This window comes from Sphaeramia orbicularis, unplaced genomic scaffold (assembly GCF_902148855.1).
Source record: "Sphaeramia orbicularis unplaced genomic scaffold, fSphaOr1.1, whole genome shotgun sequence".
Lineage (NCBI taxonomy): Eukaryota > Metazoa > Chordata > Actinopteri > Kurtiformes > Apogonidae > Sphaeramia > Sphaeramia orbicularis.
This window is the reverse complement of record NW_021941454.1, coordinates 417,411-442,827: the sequence shown is the minus strand read 5'-3', so window position 1 is coordinate 442,827 and position 25,417 is coordinate 417,411. Positions and strand designations below refer to the sequence as shown.

At 41.3% G+C, this 25,417-nt stretch overlaps 1 protein-coding gene across 1 annotated transcript in view; it reads left to right on the top strand.

The window, feature by feature from the left end:
* The first annotated feature begins 10,427 nt into the window (after positions 1–10,427).
* pde4dip (phosphodiesterase 4D interacting protein) overlaps positions 10,428–25,417 on the top strand; it is a 53,776-nt gene continuing 38,786 nt past the window's right edge. The window contains exons 1-12 of the mRNA XM_030129475.1: positions 10,428–11,632; positions 13,554–13,691; positions 13,860–13,979; positions 14,258–14,350; positions 14,526–14,735; positions 14,841–14,999; positions 15,267–15,362; positions 16,120–16,257; positions 16,348–16,527; positions 17,126–17,320; positions 17,396–17,674; positions 20,574–20,763. Of these exons, the coding sequence (XP_029985335.1) occupies positions 10,457–11,632; positions 13,554–13,691; positions 13,860–13,979; positions 14,258–14,350; positions 14,526–14,735; positions 14,841–14,999; positions 15,267–15,362; positions 16,120–16,257; positions 16,348–16,527; positions 17,126–17,320; positions 17,396–17,674; positions 20,574–20,763 (2,974 nt within the window). The 5' untranslated portion in view covers positions 10,428–10,456. The remainder of the gene's footprint in view (positions 11,633–13,553; positions 13,692–13,859; positions 13,980–14,257; positions 14,351–14,525; positions 14,736–14,840; positions 15,000–15,266; positions 15,363–16,119; positions 16,258–16,347; positions 16,528–17,125; positions 17,321–17,395; positions 17,675–20,573; positions 20,764–25,417) is intronic.

The following is a 25,417-nucleotide window of genomic DNA, read 5'->3' as shown; positions in this document are numbered from 1 at the left end:
GCAATATTGTTAAAATTGCACAAAGTTTTCAAGTGAAATTTCAGTTTTTTCATGTTATTGACATCTTTTCTGTAAAATGTAAATATTTTCATAATTTAATTGGGGTTTTTTGTACTAAAACAAATGGAAAACTTGGATTTGTCATTATTTATAGGTTTTTAAGTCTTTATTTTACTGGTTCTGGCCAAATATGGCCCCTGAATTAAAATGACTTTGACACCCCTGGTCTAGATGGATAAAAGTGAAAAAAAAAGTCACAAACTATTTTAAGAAACACTCAACTAATCACCGCCCGAACCCTGTGACCCCGTAGGTTGACGGCGGAGCTCCTGTCCAATCAGAGCGAGGCTGAGCTGCAGCGGCGTTTGGCCGAACGTCAGGAGGAGATCAGCCACATGCAGGAGATCCTGGAAACCAAAGTCCAACTGCTGCAGGAGGTGAAGAACGCACAACACCGTTTAAAGTAGAGCTGCACTAACGAACAGAACCACAGAAGAAGAACGCACAACACTGTTTAAAGTAGAGCTGCACTAACGAACAGAACCACAGAAGAACGCACAACACTGTTTAAAGTAGAGCTGCACTAACGAACAGAACCACAGAAGAAGAACGCACAACACTGTTTAAAGTAGAGCTGCACTAACGAACAGAACCACAGAAGAACGCACAACACTGTTTAAAGTAGAGCTGCACTAACGAACAGAACCACAGAAGAAGAACGCACAACACTGTTTAAAGTAGAGCTGCACTAACGAACAGAACCACAGAAGAACGCACAACACTGTTTAAAGTAGAGCTGCACTAACGAACAGAACCACAGAAGAAGAACGCACAACACCGTTTAAAGTAGAGCTGCACTAACGAACAGAACCACAGAAGAACGCACAACACTGTTTAAAGTAGAGCTGCACTAACGAACAGAACCACAGAAGAACGCACAACACTGTTTAAAGTAGAGCTGCACTAACGAACAGAACCACAGAAGAAGAACGCACAACACCGTTTAAAGTAGAGCTGCACTAACGAACAGAACCACAGAAGAACGCACAACACTGTTTAAAGTAGAGCTGCACTAACGAACAGAACCACAGAAGAAGAACGCACAACACTGTTTAAAGTAGAGCTGCACTAACGAACAGAACCACAGAAGAACGCACAACACTGTTTAAAGTAGAGCTGCACTAACGAACAGAACCACAGAAGAAGAACCAGCTGACACACACATGAACATGCACCGTTCACCTGCAGACAGAAAAACAAACACATCATAATCCATGTTGATACGATCACAAAAAATACAACTTATCATGTATCGTATAGAAAATATTTTATTTTTTCTGCTTTCAGGTGTTAAAAAAAACCATCATCAGCCTTTAAAATAACATTTAAAGAGTTAAAGTTCAAAGAAAAATGATGAATATTTAATTGTTCTGATCAGGACTGAAGTTTATTTAATGATTTAATTCAGTTTAAGTGGAAAATAATGTTCATATATAAACTTCTTATGTTTGTGTTTTTCCATGTGGACGTGTTTTAAGTGAAGATTCAGGATTAAAACCAAAGATCGGAGGAAAAAAAGTCAGTAATTTTTCCAAAGATCATCAGTTTTTATCACATTATGAGCTACTGGACCGGTTCAACTAAAGAACTAGTTAAATAAATCCAGAATAAACCTGTAGGAGGACAGAGCAAAGGCAGGGATCTGGGTCTGGATCTGGATCTACATCTGGATCTGGATCTCGATCTAGATCTGGTTCTTGGTCTACATCTGGTTCTGGGTCTAGATCTGGGTCTGGATCTGGATCTGGGTCTAGATCTGGGTCTGGATCTGGGTCTAGATCTGGGTCTGGATCGGGCCTGCTCCATTTGTAGTCATGGTACAAAGTCGTATCGGTGTCTGATCGTGGTTTCCATGGCGGCGTCTTTGTCACCTTGTTTGTCTCCGCCCCCCTGACCTCCTTCTGTCTGTCATTCCCGTCCAGGAGGCGGAGCTTGCCCGGGCCGATGCCCAGCGGATGGCGTCTCTGGCGGATTCGGAGACTCAGCGCTGCCTCGCTCTGGAGAAGGAGATGGAGAACGGAGGAGCGGACGGACTCATTACCCATCAGGCACTGCTCTACAAAGACAGGTCAGACCGCAGAAAGGACGGACGGACGGACAGAGGGACATAACATAACATAACCTTTAACCCCTAAACATAACATGACCTTTAACCCTAAACATAACATGACCTTTAACCCGTAAACATAACATGACCTTTAACCCTAAACATAACATGACCTTTAACCCGTAAACATAACATGACCTTTAAGCTGATAATTCTAATAATAATCAGAACACTCTTCAGAATTGAACCCTGAACGTGTCACTAGTCTCTTTTCCATTGTCCCTCAAATTGCGTGAATATAACTGTGCATAAAAATGTGTCTGATGGAAAAACGACAATTTCGCCAAATCTCTCGTTTTTCAATTAAAGTTTTTGCGCTGGCAAGAGGTGGTTTTTTGGGCGTTCATGTGTTCTAATTGTTGTTATCGTTTCAGGGTGATCGAAGAGTTAAAGCAGGAGAAACATTCGCTGAGTGTCCGAGTCGAAGACCTGGAGGTCAAAGTTCACGACCTGAGGAAGAGAGAGCAGAGTTCAGAGGTATGAACCCAGACCCAGCATCCGCAGATTCAACTTCCACAGATTCAACTTCCAGAGATTCAGCTTCCACAGATTCAACTTCCACATATTCAACTTCCAAATATGTAACATCCTCATATTCAACATCCACATATTTAACATCCTCATATTCAACATGCACATATTCAACATCCATATGTTCAGCATCCACATATTCAACTTCTACATATTTAACATCCTCATATTCAACTTCCACATATTCAACTTCCACATATTTAACATCCTCATATTCAGCATCCACATATTCAACTTCCACATATTTAACATCCTCATATTCAACATCCACATATTTAACATCCACATATTCAACTTCCAAATATGTAACATCCTCATATTCAACATCCACATATTCAACATCCACATATTTAACATCCTCATATTCAACATCCTCATATTCAACATCCACATATTTAACATCCACATATTCAACTTCCACATATTTAACATCCTCATATTCAACGTCCACATATTCAACATCCACATATTTAACATCCACATATTCAACTTCCACATATTTAACATCCTCATATTCAACATCCACATATTTAACATCCACATATTCAACTTCCACATATTTAACATCCTCATATTCAACATCCACATATTTAACATCCACATATTCAACTTCCACATATTTAACATCCTCATATTCAACATCCACATATTTAACATCCACATATTCAACTTCCACATATTTAACATCCTCATATTCAACATCCGCATATTCAACATCCACATATTTAACATCCTCATATTCAACATCCGCATATTCAACGTCCACATATTCAACATCCACATATTTAACATCCACATATTCAACTTCCACATATTTAACATCCTCATATTCAACATCCACATATTTAACATCCACATATTCAACATCCACATATTTAACATCCACATATTCAACTTCCACATATTCAACATCCTCATATTCAACATCCACATATTTAACATCCACATATTCAACATCCACATATTCAACATCCACATATTTAACATCCTCATATTCAACATCCACATATTCAACATCCACATATTTAACATCCTCATATTCAACATCCTCATATTCAACATCCACATATTTAACATCCTCATATTCAACATCCACATATTTAACATCCACATATTCAACTTCCACATATTTAACATCCTCATATTCAACATCCACATATTTAACATCCTCATATTCAACATCCACATATTCAACATCCACATATTTAACATCCTCATATTCAACATCCTCATATTCAACATCCACATATTTAACATCCTCATATTCAACATCCACATATTTAACATCCACATATTCAACTTCCATATATTTAACATCCTCATATTCAACATCCACATATTTAACATCCTCATATTCAACATCCACATATTTAACATCCTCATATTCAACATCCACATATTTAACATCCTCATATTCAACATCCACATATTCAACATCCACATATTTAACATCCTCATATTCAACATCCTCATATTCAACATCCACATATTTAACATCCTCATATTCAACATCCACATATTTAACATCCTCATATTCAACTTCCACATATTTAACAACCTCATATTCAACATCCACATATTCAACATCCTCATATTCAACTTCCACATATTTAACATCCTCATATTCAACATCCACATATTTAACATCCTCATATTTAACATCATCATATTCAACATCCTCATATTCAACATCCACATATTTAACATCCACATATTTAACATCCTCATATTCAACATCCGCATATTTAACATCCACATATTTAACATCCTCATATTTAACATCATCATATTCAACATCCTCATATTCAACATCCACATATTTAACATCCTCATATTCAACATCCACATATTTAACATCCACATATTTAACATCCTCATATTCAACATCCACATATTCAACATCCACATATTTAACATCCTCATATTTAACATCATCATATTCAACATCCACATATTTAACATCCACATATTTAACATCCTCATATTCAACATCCACATATTCAACATCATCATATTCAACATCCTCATATTCAACATCCACATATTTAACATCCTCATATTCAACATCCACATATTTAACATCCACATATTTAACATCCTCATATTCAACATCCAGATATTCAACATCCACATATTCAACATCCACATATTTAACATCCTCATATTTAACATCATCATATTCAACATCCTCATATTCAACATCCACATATTTAACATCCTCATATTCAACATCCACATATTCAACATCCACATATTCAACATCCACATATTCAACTTCCATATATTTAACATCCTCATATTCAACATCCACATATTTAACATCCTCATATTCAACTTCCACATATTTAACATCCTCATATTCAACATCCACATATTTAACAACCTCATATTCAACATCCACATATTCAACATCCACATATTTAACATCATCATATTCAACATCCTCATATTCAACATCCTCATATTCAACATCCACATATTTAACATCCACATATTCAACATCCTCATATTCAACATCCACATATTTAACATCCTCATATTCAACATCCTCATATTTAACATCCTCATATTCAACTTCCACATATTTAACATCATCATATTCAACATCCTCATATTCAACATCCTCATATTCAACATCCTCATATTCAACATCCACATGTTTAACTTCCACATATTCAACTGTGGTCCTCAGTGTCTCAGTGTTGGACATTGGACAGTATGGACGTTCCTTTTTCGTCCTGCCTCATATTACCCAGAATGCCTTGCGTCGTCGTCCTGCTCCTGATCTATGCGTGCTTTCCTGAACTTGCAGAATGATGGGTTTGTTTACTCCAGACTGGGCGCAGACACGTGGTCCGTCTCTGTCCTCATCCATCGTCTCCGTCTCAGTTAAATAAACAGCGTCGGCGTCTGTCAGCGGCGCCGCCGTCCGCTCTGATGAGGATTAATTCACCTCTGATGAGGTCCTGGTCCAGACCGCCCCTGTTTGGGTCTCAGGGGGGTTTCAGGGGGGTTTCAGGGTGACGGATGTGGACTCCTGGTCCAAACACCAGGACGCCTGTGGACATAATGTGTCCACTGTCCTCCGCTCAAACTCTGACTTCATTCACATCACAGTTTTCTTCATCGCTGACGTTGGACGGACACCATCATCATCATCATCATCGTCATCGTCATCATCATCGTTCATGTGTGGGACGGGGTCTGTACTGGTCTGGAAAAAACCACCTGTGGACTCTGAGGAAGAGGAAGACGAAGAAGAAGAGGAAGATAAAGATGATGACAAGGATGACGATGAAGAAGAAGATGAAGAAGGTGAAGAAGAAGAAGATGAAGAAGAAGATGAAGATGAAGAAGATGAAGATGAAGAGGAAGAAAAACACAAAGACAAAGAAAATGAAGATAAAGAAGGAGATGAAGATGAAGACGAAGAGGGTGAAAATTAAGATGAAGAAGAAAATGAAGAAGATGAAGACAAAGAAGAGGAAGATGAATAAGATGAAGATGAAGAACCGTGGATTCTCAGCGGTCTCACATCTGTGCACAGAACATAAATGTGCGTCTTCAGGATGAAAATGTAACATTAAACCTCCTGCGTCGCCGTTGAACAGCGCCCTCTGCTGGAACGTCACAGTGTGAATCCCAGCGTTTCCATAAACATAAACATTTCAGAATTTCACGTCCGAAAATATTCATGAAATCAGAAAAGTTCAAAAAAGTTCAAATTCTACAAAACTAAACAAGTGGTTCCAGGCACAACAAGCCCCGCCCCCTCACACGTGTTGTATCTTATTTTGTCATGGATCCAGCTGATGTCATCATGTCTGTGCGTGTGCTGATGTCATATCAATATCCTCTATATATGTGACAAGTTTGAAGTAAATTGAAACAAAATTGATGTTTTTATAGACATTTGAAATTTCACCCATTAAAAGTAAACGGAAGAAAACTTTAAAAAATTCATTAAAAAAATTTGAACTTTGACCTACTGTTCCAAAAATGTAATGAGATCCATTCTGGGTCACTGGTAATCTAGTAAGTCAATTTGGTCTGAATTCAACCAGTAGTTTTGTTGATACACACGTGAAATTTCACCCTTTATAAGTAAATGGGAGGGAAAAAAAAGAATTTTAAAAATTCATAAAAAATTGAAACTTGGATTTATTTTTCCCAGAATGTAATCACATCTATTCTGGGTCACTGGCAATCTGTAAACCCAATTTGGTGTGAATTCAACCAACGGTTTTGCTGCTAGAGTGTAAACAAACAAACAAACAAGTGGTGCCAGGGACAACAAGCCCCGCCCCTCACACATGTTTCACCCATTATAAGTAAATGGGAAGATTTTAAAAATTCATAAAAAATTTTAACTTTGACCTGCTGTTCCAAAAATGTAATGAGATCCATTCTGGGTCACTGTAATTTATGAAGTCAATTTGGTCTGAATTCAACCAATAGTTTTGTTGATACACACATGTGAAAATTTGTCCATTATAAGTAAATGGAAAAATAAACATTTTAAAAATTCATAAAAAATGGAAACTTGGACCTACTTTTCCCAAAATGTAATCACATCTATTCTGGGTCACTGCTAATCTATAAACCAGTTTTGGTCTGAATTCAACCAATAGTTTAGCTGCTAAAGTGTAAAAAAACAAACAAACAAGTGGTGCCAGGGACAACAAGCCCCGCCCCTCACACATATTTCACTCATTATAAGTAAATGGAAAAAAATATATATTTTTAAAAATTCATAAAAAATGGAAACTTTGACCCATTTTTCCTAAAATGTAATGAGATCCATTCTGGGTCACTGGTAATCTATAAAGTCATTTTGGTCTGAATTCAACCAATAGTTTTGTTGATACAGACATTTGAAATTTCACCTATTATAAGTAAATGGAAAAATAAACATTTAAAAAATTCACAAAAAATGGAAACTTTGACCTACCATTCCCAAAATGTAATCACATCTATTCTGGGTCACTGCTAATCTATAAACCCAGTTAGGTCTGAATTCAAATAATAGTTTTGCTGCTAGAGTGTAAACAAACAAAGAAACAAACAAACCAAAAACAATACCCCTTTCCTCCTCTTTGGGGGGCGGGGTCATAAAGGATTCAGGTCCCATCCTGGTCTCGGTGGTTTGATGTGAACCTTCTAAAACCTGGTTCCTCTGTTTTTATCAGATCACAGATTCGCTGAACCGTCATATTTATTGATTTACGTCTCATGTATCGTGGAACGTGACTCCTCTGAACAGAGTCATGTGACTCTAATTCCACCGACATTAGAGCGTCGTCCTCCTCGTCTTATCGACGTGAAGGTGAAGGTTGATGGAAAAACCCTGAGGGACACCGTCCAAAGCCTCCGATCAGACATTTACAGATGGGAAAAGTAAAAAAACACAAGACTTTAACTTTAATGTCCATGTTTAAACTGGACACATGGTTTCGATCGTCGTCTGTAAAAGGATGAACCAGGAATGAGAGCAGGGCCGTCAAACTGCTTTAGTTCAGTTCCACATTCAGCCTAATATGATCTAAAGAGGGCCGGACCAGTCAAATATTATAAACAATAATAGGATAAGAACTGACTAATAACATCAACTCCAAAGTTTCCTCTGTTTTGAGTGAAAAAAGTCAGTCTGTGATGAAAATGTTCACATCTACGAACTGTACTTGAACATAACACGCACAAATATGAACAACCTGAAAATTCTTAAGAAAAATAAGTAAAATTTTAACAATATTATGCTTTAGTTTATTGTTTATACATGTGCATCGCGACTCACAGATCACAGAGGATCTACAAACACAAAACATTTAATAACAGGCAGAATATTGATAAAATTTAACATAATTCTCTTAAGACATTTCAGGTTATTTACATTTTTATATAAAGGCGAGTCTGTAAATCTAAACATTTTTGTGTAATTTTCCTTTTTTTGTTTTAGTTTTTTTTTTTTTTTTTTTTTTTTTTTGCTGTTTTCATTATTTATAGGTTGTTATGATAGTATTTCACTGGTCTGACCCACTTTAAATTGAATTGACCTAAACTGATTTGAACATCCTTGATTATTAATATCTTCAGTGTAATTTTTGCATTCCACAAATTCATCCCACAGGTCGGATCGGAGCCTTAGGCGGGCCGGTTTTGGCCCCCAGACCACATGTTTGACCTGCATGCATGAATTCAAGTGAATAAATGATGATAAACTCTAACATAAATTGATGACATGATGGGATTTTAATCAGGATTAAAGGAAAATCAGTCACTTTTTTCATCTAAAACTTCAGTGAAATAAAAAATCTGCTGATAATCTAAAGGAAACTGCTACTTTATCATCATTTACAGAAGGTGAAAATCAGAGCAGATGAATGAACAGACTCAGATGTGTGACCCTCCTGTTACTGGAAAATGGTTCAGTCCAAACAGCTGCAAGACGAGGTCTCACTCTGACTGGAAAACACAGACCTAAAACACAAAACAGAACCGGTCTGAACCAGGCCACGTCCCAGTAAAACCACGTATTAACCAGTCTGAGAATAAACCCATTTACATCATATATTAGATCCTATTCAGATGGATCCTAAATAAACACAAGTCCTTCTGGTCCAGTAGAACCTCAGACTTCCTGGTCCAGTGGGTCCTCAGTCCTCAGTCCTCCTGGTCCAGTGGGTCCTCAGTCCTCCTGGTCCAGTGGGTCCTCCTCAGTCCTCAGTCCTCCTGGTCCAGTGGGTCCTCCTCAGTCCTCAGACCTCAGTCCTCCTGGTCCAGTGGGTCCTCAGTCCTCAGACCTCCAGTCGGAGTGAGACCTCCTCCTCTCTTTCCTATCATAAACCATCTCTGCGCCGGGGCTGTTCTTCCTCTCGTGCATCGGTCGGTCGTCGGTTCCGCCTCTCCTTCCATCCGCCTGAGGACTCCGGGTCCCGGACCTCCAGACCCGCCCGAGGACCCCCACCCCTCCTTCCTAGTCCGGGTTCGGGTCTCCCGTCCGGACCGCGGACCCGCAGAGTCCGGGTTTTTCCGTGTTCGTGTCTGTTGGAGATGCTGTCATGTGAACAGACGAGGAAACACCCGCGGAACCAGGACCAGGACCAGGACCAGGACCAGGATCGATCCGTTTGGAACCAGGAAGTGCAGACGTAAACGTGACACGGAGATGAACCGCGACTTCCGGTTCGATCTGCGGCGATTTCACCCCGAACTGCGGAAGAACCATCTGGGTTCAACAGGATCTGACATGTTGAAGAAGGATCTGGATCTGGATCTGGAGAGGATGAAGATGAAGATGATGAGGAGGAGGGATTAGCGCATCTGCATCAGCTGATCCGGAACAGGATCAACGAGGAGGAGAGGCTGAGGTCCGTGAACGCATCACCCAGCATCCTCCTCCTCCTCATCTGATCTGAAACCACAGAGCAGAGACGGAACCAACATCTGGGACAACATCCAGCCCCGAACGGAACCAGACCAAGAACGGAACCAGACCAAGAACAACTCAAAGTCCAGTTCTAGTGAAGAACGTTTCCTCCAGTTTTTCCTGTTTGGACCTGGTAACTGGGTTCTTCTCCACCGGTTCTCCTCTGACCCCAGTTCTTCGGTTCTGGTACCAGGGTTCTTCTCCATCGGTTCTTTGGTTCTGGTACCAGGGTTCTTCTCCACCGGTTCTCCTCTGACCCCCGTTCTTCGGTTCTGGTATCAGGGTTCTTCTCCATCGGTTCTCCGGTTCTGGTACCAGGGTCGTCAGTCCTGATGCTGGACTCTGGGACCATGAAGGACTCGTGTCGGATCTGTGCTCGTGAACTCTGTGGGAACCAGCGCAGATGGATCTTCCACCCGACGTCCAAGCTGAACCTGCAGGTTCTGCTGTCCCATGCCCTGGGCCGGGAGCTGACCCGGGACGGCCGCGGCGAGTTCGCCTGCTCCAAATGCGCCTTCATGCTGGACCGGATGTACCGCTTCGACACGGTGATTGCCCGGGTGGAGGCGCTGAGTCTGGAGCGGCTCCACAAGCTGCTGCTGGAGAAGGACCGCCTCCGCCAGTGCATCGGTGGGCTGTACCGGAAGAACAACGCAGAGGACGGCGCCGCCCCCCTGGTGGGCGTGGTGGTGACGGAGGCAGAGTCAGAAGACTCTCATGTGGTGGATCTGTCTGCGCTGCAGGACGTCCGCTACTCGGACATGGTCCAGGACGATCTGGCGTACTCTGTGTACGAGTCGTGGGCAGATAAGGAGGACCCGGCTCTGGACCAGAACCTCCACCTGCAGACCTGCCCTGGACCGGACCCCCTGTCTGGACACAAACCGCGGCGCTGCAGGGGCTGCGCGGCGCTCCGGGTGGCGGACTCAGACTACGAGGCCGTGTGTAAAGTTCCCCGTAGCGTCGGGAGGCGGAGCACGTCCTGCGGCCCGTCCACCCGGTACTCGGGCGGTCCTTCAGGGTCCGAGGCGGCCCCCGTCACCTGTGAGACCGATAAGACCCTGTGCGACTTGAACCCCAGTCCGTCGTCGTCCGTGGAGTCTCTGGACACGGCCGTGGACGTGGGCTGCCTCAAGGACCGGGACGACCCAGGACCGGACCGAGGCCCAGAGGAGGCTCTGGGGCCAGGGGGTGTGGCCTGGAGCGACGCCCCAGCGGAGGGCTCCGTGTCTGGGCTGGAGCTGCTGCTGGGCCTGCTGCGGGGCTGGGACTACCAGCCTGTCAAACCGCACCGGGGCAGCAGGCTCCCGGTCCTGATCAAAGCCAGACTGGACCCGGGTCTCACTCTGCCGCTGAGGCCTCCGTATGGGGGGGGCGCAGACCGGGACCCGGACCCCCTCCGGGCCACGCCAGAGGTCGTGACCCCGTGTCCTCTGCAGGAGCTGGTGGACATGGAGGAGCAGTGGACGGACGAGTACGTCCAGTGTGGACCGTTTCGGTTCCAGCAGGTAGAGCAGAACACACTGGACCTGGAGACCCCTGAGCCCTGAGCCCTGACCCCTGACCTCTGACCCCTGACCTCTGACCTCTGACCCCTGACCTCTGACCTCTGACCTCTGGACATTCACTCACTGTCAGTTTTATCTGAACTACAGTCATGAGGTTGAAACAGTTCATAAAGTATCAGGACGTCTGACAGTTCAGATCAGTTTATTCGTTTAAAACTTAATTAATGATGAAAATATTAAATGTAATTTCACGTTAGAGTCACATGATAAAACAGAATAAAACACCAGATAAGACAGTGAATTATAGAAAAACAAAATAAAACAGGAGTTGATTAAACACAGAACAGAGATCAAAATAAAAGTACAGATCAGCGTTAAAGACGTTTAATGAGACGTGGTGGAGATGTTCAGAACGTTCTAGAAGAATGAAGATTTCAACCATTAAATGAACACATGAATAAACCAGATGAAAACATACAACGGTCAGAACTCCAGCATTACAGATGGAAAAAATATTTAAACAAGACAAAAACATCCAAATTGTCCAACCAGAGCGTCTTAAATGTGAGTGTTTCCTGTTTTCTTTCCTCGTCTGTGATTTGAATTAAATACGGCGTCACTTCGTCGTTTCATCGAACACATAATAATCAGATGAAATAACACATCATCAGTGTTGGGGATCTGTCGTCGTCATCTCCGCTGACGAAGCTGAACGCTCCTCTCCTTGAGTACCCTCTCAGGGAGAATAAATACCCGTCCTCCTCCGTATCTTAGCAACAGTCCCATTACCATGGAAACAGTCTCCAAGCACCGCAGCGGCGGTGAGTCTGTGTGAGGCTGAGCTCGTCTCATCCGGCTTCATAACTTCTATTGTTATGTTAATGATTAGTCTGAGAACAGCTACGAAAAAAAACACAGAAGAAGAGACGGCGTCTGGACGGACAGGCACATGGACGCATTGGACAGACGGGTTCACGGACAGACCCAACATGTGACCTGATTTAAACTGGGTCAAAATAATCAGTGAAATATGGAAGAAAATGCACAAAACAGACCAAAATCTACAAAATAATCAATAAAATATGGAGAAAAAAAATGCATAAAATACACAAAATAATGAATAGCATATGGAACAAAATGCACAGAATAGACAAAAATCAGCAAAATCAAAGTATGGAACAAAATGCACAAAATCAATAGAATATAGAATAAAATGCACAAAATAGACCATAGTCAACAAAATAATGAATAAAATATGCATCAAAACGCACAAAATTGATCAAAATCAACGAAAAAATAAATAGCATATTAAACAAAATGCACAAAATAGGTCAAAATCAATCAAATAATCAATAAAATATACATTAAAATGCACAAAATAGACAAAAATCTACAAAATAATCAATATAGTATGGATTCAAACACGTATGAAACATCATATATAAAGTCAAATATTCAGCCTTTTAGTTTTTATTTCTGCGTCTGTTTTCATGGTTTTCATTTCACCGTTGGTTCAAACGGACTCGTCTGAAACTCGTCCACTGACACTGATCACAACAACACAAATAAGGAAGTCCACAGCCCGTCGCCACGGTAACAGCCGCTTCCTCAGGAAGTCATCCAGCAGCGACAGGACAACGCTGACACACGACGACGGTTCAGTTGAACTGGGTTTAACCTTTAATAATAAACACATGTGGGCCACAGTGGAACCAGAACCAGAACCACAACTGAACCGTCTGGGATGTTCCACAGTTGTTGTTGTTGTTGACGTGTGTTGTTGTTGTTGTTGTCATTGCTGTTGCTGATTTGTGTTGTTGTTGTTGTCATTGCTGCTGTTGTTGTTGTTGTTGACATGTGTTGTCGTTGTTGTTGTCATTGCTGTTGTTGTTGTTGACGTGTGTTGCGTTGTGTGTTCCAGCGGGTCGTAGATGAACAGCAGAGTCGACTCAGTCGCTACGAAGACGCCGCCGCTCAGTGTGTGAACGAACTGAACCAGGCCCAGAACCAGGTCCGCTCGCTCCAGAACAAGATCCGACTGAGCGAGACCCGGAACCAGGTGAGACCGGGTCACCAAGGACCTGAACCTCAGACTGACTCTCTTAACCCAGACTGACTCTGTTAACCCAGACTAACAGCTTAAACCCAGACTAACAGTTTAAACCCAGACTAACAGTTTAAACCCAGACTAACTGCAGACTGGTTGTTTTTTTGTTGTTTTCTGTAGAAGCTTCAGGAACGTCTGGGTGAGATGGAGCTGGAACTCAGATCAGCTCGAGAAGAAGCTCAACAACAAGAAAGAAACCTCCAGAACATCAGCGACACCATGAGGTCCAAAGAGGACGAGGTAGACACAGAGACGGGGGGTGGGCGTAATGTTCTTCTAAATGTTCCTTGTGTGTTCTCTGTGTGTTTTAAATGTTCCTTGTGTGTTCTCTGTGTGTTCTAAATGTTCCTTGTGTGTTCTCTGTGTGTTTTAAATGTTCCTTGTGTGTTCTCTGTGTGTTCTCAATGTTCCTTGTGTGTTCTCTGTGTGTTCTAAATGTTCCTTGTGTGTTCTCTGTGTGTTCTAAATGTTCCTTGTGTGTTCTCTGTGTGTTCTAAATGTTCCTTGTGTGTTCTCAGGCTGCAGAACTCTACAGGGTCATTGAAGAACAGAACAGGATGTTGTGTTCTCTCAGAGAACTGACCAATCGCAGCCAAATGCAGCAGCTCCAGGTTTGAACACTGACACCATTCAGCAGCACTGATGCATTATGGGAAATTAAATAAAAATCAGTCAGATGGCTGAAGTACTCACTGAGTTCAGACTTGTGAATTCGGCAAGTATGATCCTGGTCCTGGTCCTGGTCCCGGTCCTAGTCCTGGTCTGACTGGTCTGTGTCTCTTTCAGGTCTCCGGGTCAGAGAGTCTTCGGGGTCAGGGTGAGGTCCTGGCCCTGCAGGCCTCTCTGTTCCAGGCCCAGCTGGATCTGCAGGCGGGTCAGCGGGCCCAGAGACAGGCCTCCAGGACCCAGGAGGACCTGAACCGAGCCCTGCAGAGACTGGAGAAAGACCTGCAGGGGGCGCTGCAGCACCGCAGGGAGACCCAGAGACACAACCAGGTGAGGATCCACGTGGACCCAGGAGTCCTGGTCCTGGGTCTGGTCCTGGGTCTGGGTCTGGCCTTACTGACTGCCTGTGTAAATACATGTCTGTGATGCCTTCAGGAGCTGCAGATGGCATTGGAAAAGGCACGTTCAGATCTGCAAGAGAGAGAGGAGCAGCTGAACGAGGCTGAGCGAGAGAGGAAGAGAGAGGAAGAGGAGAGAGAGACGAAGATCAGAGAAATGAAGACCAGTTTGGACCAAAAAGACCAGCTGATCCAGGTCCGAAATACACAAAATAAACACAACATACACACAAAATACACACAAAATATACACAAAATATACAAAGACCGGCTGACCCAGGAGCAGTAGTAACTGATGTCCTCAAGACTGTAAACCCTCTGAGTGATACAGGAGTGCTGTCATGTCCTCCTGTCTGTGAACGCCTCACTCATAAACACACATCATGTCCACTTCCTGAATGTACACAAACATGGAGATGTTTGACAGGTTAACATCTGATGTGTGTGTGTGTGTGTCCTTCAGGAGTACACTGAGCTGATGGACGAACCCAAGGACAAGAGGGACGGACTACTGGTCAAACTAAGACAGAGGATCAAGGACCGGGACCGGGCCCTGGAGGTAAACAGCAACACAAGCGGACAGTAACAACAACAACAACAACAACAACACAATGACAAAAACACAACCACATAAAAACAACAGGTGTTCAGAACTCAGAGCTCCTCCTTCACCCTGAACGCTGTGCATGTGTGGATCGACTCTTTCTGTTTAAATTCAACAGTTTCCAGGTTGTTCCATACACAGAAACAGTTGAATCTGGTCCCAGTCATGTGTCTGTCCAATTAGATTCAATTCACATCAATATTAGTTGAGTTCTAATTTTAAATGTGTGGGAAATGGGATTTTCAATGTTCAGTGTAAATGTCCACAGAGTCCACATTCCACAGTGGATGTGGACAATTTAGTTCCACATACAAGAGATTGTTCTAAGCTACAGGTGGATCCAATTGGAGGTTAATCGGAGTCGTTTTAAATTTTTTTATGAATTTTGGAAAATGTCTCAATGATGACAGATGGAAAATTGCAGATGTTGTGACCTTGCTGTGACCTTGAACTTTGTCCTACTGGGACCAAAATGGAATGTGTTGGTCCCAGGGCCTAGGCCTATCTGTGGGAAAGATGGGTGGAAGAGTTTTCACCTAAAGTTGAGAACAAACAAACACACAAAGCAAAGTGATCACAATACCTCCTGGCAGAGGTAAGAATTAAAACACGACAACTGGACAGTGACTCAAAGAGACAACAGCCTACAGACCCAGACCAGCAGCAGATCCTCCTCTGAACGCCGGTTCTGTTCTGTTCCTGGTTCCTTCAGAGAGCCGTGGATGAGAAGTTCCGCTGTGTGGAGGAAAAGGACGAGCAGATCCGTCAGCTTCAGCTTCTGCTCAGAGAGAAGGACCGAGACGTGGAGAGGCAACGCTGTGTCCTGACCAACAACCAGGAGACCATCAGCGTAAGAACCCCACCCCCGACCTCTGACCCCCAACCCCTGACCTCTGACCCTGACCTCTGAACCCCTGTCTGTCTGCCCCCCCTACCCCAGAGTCTGGAGGTCCTGGTCCGGGGCAAGTCTCTAGAGCTGGACCAGGTGTGTGAGGCCTGGAGGAACGTCCAACAGCAGGGAGCGGAGTCAGAGGAGCACCACCGCCGAGACCTGAGGGAGAGGGACGCCATCATCAGCCAACTGCAGACAGCGCTGCATGGACGCACACAGGAGGCACAGGTACCGGGGGGAGGGGCTAGAGAGGGTCCAGGTACTGGGGGGAGTAGCTACAGGATGCCAAGTTACCAGGGGGAGGAGCTGCAGGAGGTACAGGTACCGGAAGGAGGGGCTAGAGGGGTTCCAGGTACTGGGGGGAGGGGCTATAGGAGGTACAGGTACCAGGGGAGGGGCTACAAGAGGTACAGGTATGAGGGGGAGGAGCTAGAGGGGGTCCAGGTACTGGGGGGAGGGGCTACATGAGGCCAAAGTACAGGGGGGAAGGGCTAGAGGGGGTACATGTACCGGGGGAGGGGCTACAGGAGGCACATGCATGAGGGGGAGGGGCTAGAGGGGGTCCAGGTACTGGGGGGAGGGGCTACAGGAGGTACAGTTATGAGGGGGAGGCGCTAGAAGGGTCCAGGTACCAGAGGGAGGGGCTACATGTGGCGCAGGTACCAGGGGGAGGGGCTACATGAGGAGCAGATATGACGGGGAGGGGCTAGAGGGGGTCCAAATAGTTAAGCATGTCACTGGTCATGTTAACATTATGTTTCTTCTCCTCCTCCTCCTCTTCCTCCTCCTCCCCCTCCTCCTCTTCTTCCTCCTCCTCCTCCTTCAGGACCTCCGCTGTTCCCTGCTCACTCAGGTCCAATCATCTCCCAGAGACGTCCTGGAGGAGCTGAAGGTCCGCCTCCAACTCAAGGACCGCCTCTTCCAGGAGGTTCTGGCGGACCGGACTCGTCAGGCCCAGGAGCACCAGGACCAGGTCCAGGATCTGCTGAGAACCATCAGTAGCAGAGACCAGTACATCCAGGTACAGAAGGTTCTGGGTCCGGTTCTGGGTCTGGTTCTGGGTTTGGTTCTGAGCTAATGTTCCGTCCGTGTCCAGGAGTCCAGCGGTCGTCTGGGTGAGGTGATGGAGGAGCAGACGTCCAGGCTGCAGGAGCTCCGCCGACAGCTCAGCTCGGCTCCAGGACCCGGACCCGGACCCGGACCTGGATCCGGACCGGGCTGGACCGTGGACCTGGACCTGGACCTGCAGGCGGTTCAGGAGGAGCTGCGTCTGGCTCTGAGGAGGAACCAGGAGAACCAGGACCTGATCAGAACTCAGACCACCAGACTGGAGTCAATGGGGCGGAGCCTGAGGGCCAAGGATGACATCATCAGGGTCAGTTACTTCATTTATTTAGTTACTGTTATTAACCTTTATTTAACCTGTTTGAGTCCAAAACAGATTTATTATATTCTTCTGTTCATTGCTGACTCATTTTGGTTTTAAATAATCAACATGTTCATCAGTTTGTGTTTGTACTCAGATCTGCTCTCAGCAGGTCCACCCTGTTACCACAAAATATGGTTTAATATCAAACTTTTCAGAAATTCTAAAAATATCTGTTGATCATTCCACAGTCCTCCTCAAAGATGAGCGACTTCAACTCAGTGTCCAACATGTGGATATAAGACTCTAACTTTAGCCTAAACTGTCCTCCCTGTCCATGATGTTTACATGTATTTGTCTGTAACAGGGTGGACTTATTGGTTTCATATTTTCTGGTCTGTTTGTACTTTGTTTGTTGTAAAAAAACTATGTGGGAGCTTGACCAACATACATTTAGTTTTTTTTATTATTTTGTTTTTATTGGAAAAGGAGTAAGATATCTCAGCTTTACCATTCATATATATACATATATATACATACACACACACACACACACATATATATATATATATAGTCCTTTTTGTATTTCTTATTTTATACATACAGTGTCAAACAGAAAACAAAGCTAATTTAGCGCATGCATCCCTTCCAACAAAAAGATTTTCCAACTTCCATCAACACAACAGTCCACAGATTGTATGAGTGCAGTAAGTCGCAGATCTAAAGAAATAATTAGAGAGAATCGGATTTCACAAAATCACTGACAAAAGACAACAAATCACCTTTAAAAACTGGCTACATGTGACCATGGAAATGCAGTGACTATGCTAAGCTAAGCTAACAGAAGGGCTAAGCTAAGCTAACAGAAGGGCTAAGCTAAGCTAACAGAAGGGCTGTGAGAACAAGACAACCTGAGCACTGCAGCACAAACCCTTCTGCTCACTGATCTACCTCATTAATACCTCATGTGAACCTTTATTCAGGTTTAACATTTCCATGGAAACAGAAGAGAAAATACTTTAGTTCCAAATTAATTCCTTCTGGAAAAATAAATCGGATTTAAAAAACATCATGTAACCGTACCCAGTGTGTCCAACATTCAGAAGAACCATCTCTGTTTTTACCCTGATGGGCTGTCTTCAAAAATCTAACCACATTTTTCTAACAATGCTCTTTCCATTCCAACGAATTCGTAGAAGACCACTGAAACTGACAGATTTCTTCCCATTTCTCATCCGAAATTCTTATTCCCGCTTCCTTTTCCCACTTATTTTTGATATTAAGAGTATTATCCTTTCTTGCCATCATGAACACATTACAGCTGAGAGACGGCCCTCTTTAGTGTGGAGCTATAAGCTTGTTTTAAGATTTGGTACCAGTTAGATTCAGTTGGTGTAAAGTTTGTGATTTTACGTTCTTTATTAACCCTTTCATGCATCCTGGTCACTCCAGTGGACAGTTCTTCTCCAGCTGTTCACTGTATATTTGTGGGTTTTGTTGTTTTAGTTCCATATCAGCCAACACAGTGGACGCTCATGCACCATCCCATACACTGACATTGAAAACATTACTGTAACTTTGCTGTTCTTGATAAACCTGATCTAACGTGTTCGAGTGTAGATCAGTTCCTTGTTATTATTAGACTGTAATTAACAACAAAAGTTGTTTTTTTTTTTGGCATATTATGTACATGAAGTGAGTAATGACTAGTATTAGAGTACACTACAAACAAAAAGTTAAAGATATTTCTGTCTTTGTCTTTTTTTGTGTCATTTTTGCCATTTTTAAATAAAACTATGTCTTGTAATTTAAAAAAATATGTTTCAATTCAGTTCACACACAAAAAACTAAAAAGCATTGTGTAAGAATCCCAACTGAAAAAAATAGCCCAAAAATTAAAAATATCCTTAACTTTTTGTTTGTAGTGTATGTTAAAATGTGAGAAAACATCAAATTAGCAGCATTTAATGTTTTTATTTCATATTTTTCCCACAGTTCATCAGTAAATACATGTTTCTTTGCTTCAGACATTAAACACTTAGTGTCCAGCTTGGTGGACATTTTTGCAACTCTATGAAAAATAGCTTCGTAAAAAAAAAAAAAAAAAAAATTAATCGCATTGTTTTTTTAATGCCCAAAGAGGAATAAAGAAAATAATCCTGATTAATGTTCTCATAATTCTTGCATGAAAGGGTTAAAATAATCATGCATTTGGAGGAACCTGAAAAAGTCCGTCTGTTCTAACCCATATTTGGTTTGTAGGGCCTGAAAACTTTGGAATGTCCCCTTATGTGTCAAAGATAAGTCTGTTGTAAGTCCCTTCTTTTCCCAGGAGTGGAATCTTTTATCGCTTCTATTTGGTAGGAAATCCATGTCATATGCACACCACCTGAAGGTTTTTAACATGTCGTCAACTCCACATATTTTTATTACTTTTTGCGACCAACATACATTTCCAACAGCCTTCAGTCGACTGAACACGTTAAACTTCAAGTTAAGTAGAAAATCACAAAGTGTTTTTGGACGTTTTGAGTCTGAAAGACACCGTTTAGTGTCACTGACCCACGAATAAGAGTGAAAATAGACTGAAACTGACAAACATCTAAAACACAAGTGGTAGATAAAATAAACCACAGACTGTACTGGATGAGGCTCTGGTTCTGGTTCTGGGTTCTCCATAGACCCACTGATGAAACTGGACAAAAACAGAATCAGTTCATCTTTTAAAACCTGAAAAATACAAAACAGAACCAAGTAGAACATGAGAGTCCAGTCTACATCAACAGTCACCTAAACCCGATCAGAACCGGGCCTGTTCTAGTAGACCTCCGTGTCTTGTGGACCCGTCTCAGACCTGTTTGACGTGTTGTGGTTTTCTTTGGTGGTCCATGTCTTCGTGTCTTCGCAGGACCTCCAGATCCAGACCGTCAACCCCCCTGACCTCCCCCTGGTCCAGCGTCTGACCCGGGAGCTCCTGGAGCTGAAGGAGAGCCTGGCCCAGCGGTACCAGGACCAGGACCGGCCCCTGACCCGAGGTCCGGTCCTGGGCCTGGACCTGGACCGGCCCAGCGGCGGAGGAGGAGGAGGAGGAGGTGGAGGTGGGCATCAGAGGAGCATGGGACAGTATCTGTAATGCTGCGGAATGTTGGCAGGGGGTGGGGCCACAGTGGGGGGGTGGGGCCTCAGTGGATTTCAGTGGTGGTGGGTTAATAAAGTTCAGCCTGTGGGCGTGGCCGGGGGGCAGGGCTAACATGAACGAGGCAGCTTGTCTTTAACTCCTGCACGGTGTGTTTGTCTTCACTGGGTTTGAGGAGGATTTGGCCCCAAACCAGTTCAGATCCACATGAGCCGACTCCAGTCACATGACAGTTACCATGGAAACGCAAAACAGACACATATGGAAGTAAATTTGTCTCATCAGATTTTGACTTATAAAAGCCATTGAATTTCTAGCACTGATTTTTTTTTTTTTTTGCACTGAAATTAAGTATCTGAATTTTTTAAATTCTAAATTTATGAACATAGTTGAATTCAGAGACAAGCAATTCCAGATTCTTAATTTCAGTGCAAAAAAAATTTCAGTGTTACAAATTCAATGTCTTTTATAATTCAAAATCTGATGACACAGATTTACTTCCATTACACAGTTGACGTCACAGCGACAACACAGATGAGTTCAAACACAAAGGAGGAGTGTGGAAATCAATCTGTCATCAGATTCTGAATTATAAAAGACAATGAATTTGTAACACTGGATATTTTTTTTTGCACTGAAATTAAGTATCTGGAATTGTTTGTCTCTGAATTCAACTATGTTCATAAATTTACAATTAAAAAAATTCAGATGCAAAAAATTCAAATACTTAATTTCAGTGGAAAAAAAAACGTCAGTGCTTGAAATTCAGTGTCTTTTATAATTCAAAATCTGATGACACAGATTTACTTCCATAGAGGAGGAGGAGGTTTAAGGAACATCCATTATTTAGTTTGACTCATTTTATTATTTTACACAAAGATCAAACATATGATCACATTAAAAAACAGAATGGAAATGAAATCCATGTAAATACAGAAAAACATTTATGTGAAACAGAAATGACTGGATCCATAAAACAGTTGAATATTCAACTGTGGATTGAAAGGATCCACTTTAAATCTGATAAATTATATGTTTTATTCTGACTTATTACATAAATGACTTTATGAATTAATAACAGAAAATCAAATTCATCTACTCATTAAAACACGATTAATACATGAATTTAAAGTCACGTCTGAACAGTAAATCCAACCGAACACTTTTAACATATGAGATATAATCAATAATGAACGGAAAAAGGATCAATATGAACCTTTTTTTTTTTGTCTGAAATGAGTCAAATGAGAAACTCAGCAGTTTTATTTCCTACTAATTTAATTTAATCTGAATTTGTCAATTAAAAATCATGGTATTTAACTCAAGAAAACGGTGAAATGATCAGAAATAAAACTTAAAATGACAGTAAAAATCACCATAAACAACCGATACAGATGCATTTTTATACATTTTGTAAATAAATCACTTTATTTTTGGTCATTTCTTGTCATAAACAACAGAAAACTCACTGTTCACTTTGTTTTTTCTGCTGTTATTTTTCTGATATTTTGTTCTGAAATCTGTTTTTATATGTATTAATAATGAAAATATTAATAATAATGATAATATATTCACATCTGTGTGTCTGAGCTTTTGCATGAATGAGTGAAAATAGTGAAAATACAAACACATTCCTCATTTTTCTTCGACTAAACTGATTTTTAATCCTGTGTTTGATGCAGAAAATGTGGACAATATGAATATTTGTGTTTTTGTGCTTCTTGACAACAATCCCATGGTTTTAATATTAATGTTATAAACTCAAGCTTCGCTGGAGTAAAGTAAGTACAAACTGAATCATCTTTACATCAACATTTATAGGATTTTATGTTTGAGTTTCTGTGGAGGCAGATTTGTGTCTTTGTTATTCAATCAAAAGGAAAGTTGCCTTAATTTAAAAAAATAAAAAAAATTAATAATAAAAAAATGATCAAAAAAACCCATTTCAATCAAAGAAAGAAAAGTGTTCAAATGCAAAAAAAAAAAATTGAGATCCAAAAAATTGCATTTGAACACTTTTTTTCTTTGAAAAGGTTTTTTTTAATTGAAGTGAAGTTTTTTTTTTTGTTTTTTTTTATTGAAAATATTTTTTTTGGTTAAGCCGACTTTCCTTTTGATTGAATAATAAAGAAACAAATCTACCTTCATAAGTTTAAACCTAAAATGCCATTTTTTCCACTTTTTAAATAAATAAATTATCACATTTTCAGTCACAAAATCACTCAAACAGACGCCAAAGTTTAACAGAATAAAAAACTATATCAGAATAATTAGTATATTCAGTGTCTGTTCGTTAAATCCTGGACTTTTTAAGACTTAACAAACCAAAAGAAATCATAAGTAATAAAAACCACATTCATGTCCTTTTATGTGTCTTTTATAATGTCTGGAAAATGATCATTCCAGTTGAAACTCATCAAATCCAGTCGTTTTATGTCAAAGTTTCTATTTATTTCAGCTCCATTCTGCCGAAAAACTGATGTAAATAAAGTGAAAATCAGCTTCATGAAGCAGGTGTGATGGAATTTATGTGGAATTAAAGACAATAAACAGACCTGTGGTTTGAATTTAAGATGTTTAAACATAAAATACTCATAAAAGTAGAAGTTAAAGCCTTAAAATATTCAACAGAAACGAGATGAAGGGCTTATGTTTACTTAAAGGTGGAGATTAAAGTAAAAAAACAGTGAATATTAAATGAAACCAGTGGATATTAAATTAAACCAGTACTAACCCTCCCAGATACAGAAAATTACTACAAATCAGCACCACTAACATACCTGGTTTACTGCTGTGATCCACTTTCTACTGCTACAAATATTTAGATCTCAGTCACATGGACAGACTCCTTCAGACTCTGCTTGGAGATAAAGCTCTATATATACAGAGTATGGAGAGAAGCTAGATTGCTGAACTGAACCCCCTTAAATATTTGGTTTGATAAATGCCATAAATTAAAACTGGAGGACAGGCTTAAGCTGTTACGCTGGGTGGCATATGACGAGGATTTCAAACCGGCCCAGATGGATCGGCCATTTAAACTTTGGTCCTTCAGAGTCATCGCAGCACACTGGAATTTCAGATGATGGAGGACTAAACAGTTTTCAAAAACTCAAAGATAAATTTTACTTGGGAAGGGAAGATTCTTTTAGATATGTTCAGATTAGAACCTATTTTAACAGCATTATAAAAAAAGTGGAACTCAGAAACACGGACTTAATCGACATCATGATCGCTGCATATAAATCCAAAGTCACCTGCAAACTAATCGCAAAGATCTACTCATGTTTACAGTCAAACAAAGGAGTTTCTACACTTTATATTAAATATAAATGGGAGAAAGAGGCCAAAATAATCATCTCAGAAGAGGACTGGTGGAACTTCTGTTAAACCCAATCAGACACATCAAATTCAGGTCATTGGAAGGAATTCACCTGGAAAAATATTGTCAGATTTTTCATTACCCCCAAATTAAAACAAATGCAGAAGGGCCTGCCGAGTTATGGGAACTGTTGGAGAAAATGTGGGAACGCCCTTGCAGACCATCTTCACATTTTCTGGGATTGTCCATGAATTAGGTCTAACTGGACTGAAATGATGAAAATGATTAAAACAATAAATAGGTTTGAGATTAAACATGATTTCTGCACAGTTTAACTTGTTAAATCTAACACCCACAGTCCACTCTAGAGTCAAATACCTGATTAATAGAATGATGGCAGCCTGGAAAAAAGACAGAACAAGAAAATGGGTGAGCAAAGAACCTCCAACAAAGAAGGAATGGACTGGAATTATTAAAGAAATATACAATATGGAAAAACTAACTTTCTGCTTGGACCATAATTTGGACAAATGTACTAATTCTTGGCTAAAATGCACATCTATCCCAGAGGATGTGATGCTCCAATAGGACAACAGCTTGTTTTCCTGAGAAATACACATATATGTCAATGTGTGTGTTTTATTATCAACATGTGTAAACATGCACTCCAGGGAAATGTGCACAAATGTTTATGAAAAGGATGGATGTAATTGTGTCAGCAGGTTTACAGGACATGATCTGATACAGCATGAGAATATATGTGACTGATCTGACATGGACTGAAACAGGACAAATACCCAAACTAACCCAACCCTCTGATCAGGATGGGAGAACACTGGGACTCACTGACCCACATATTTATTGTTGTATTTTAAGTTTTGATACGGCCCTGTCTGTGCATGTTGACATCTCTTATTTCAAGTCTTTACTTTTTTTGTTTTACTGTCTGTTTGTTAAAAATGCAAAATCTGTTAAAAATAAAGTATTTAAAAAAAAAAGTGGATATTAAATTAAACCATATGAAATTAAACAAGTTAATATTAAATTAAACCAGTTAATATTAACCCTTTCATGCATCCTGGTCACTCCAGTGGACAGTTCTTCTCCAGCTGTTCTCTTGTTTATTCATGGGTTTTGCTGTTTTAGTTCCATATCAGCCAACGCAGTGGACACTGATGCACCATCCCATAATACACTGACATTGAAAACATTACTGTAACTTCGCTGTTCTTGATAAACCTGATCTAACATGTTTGCGTGTAAATCAATTCCTTGTTATTGTTATTAGACTGTA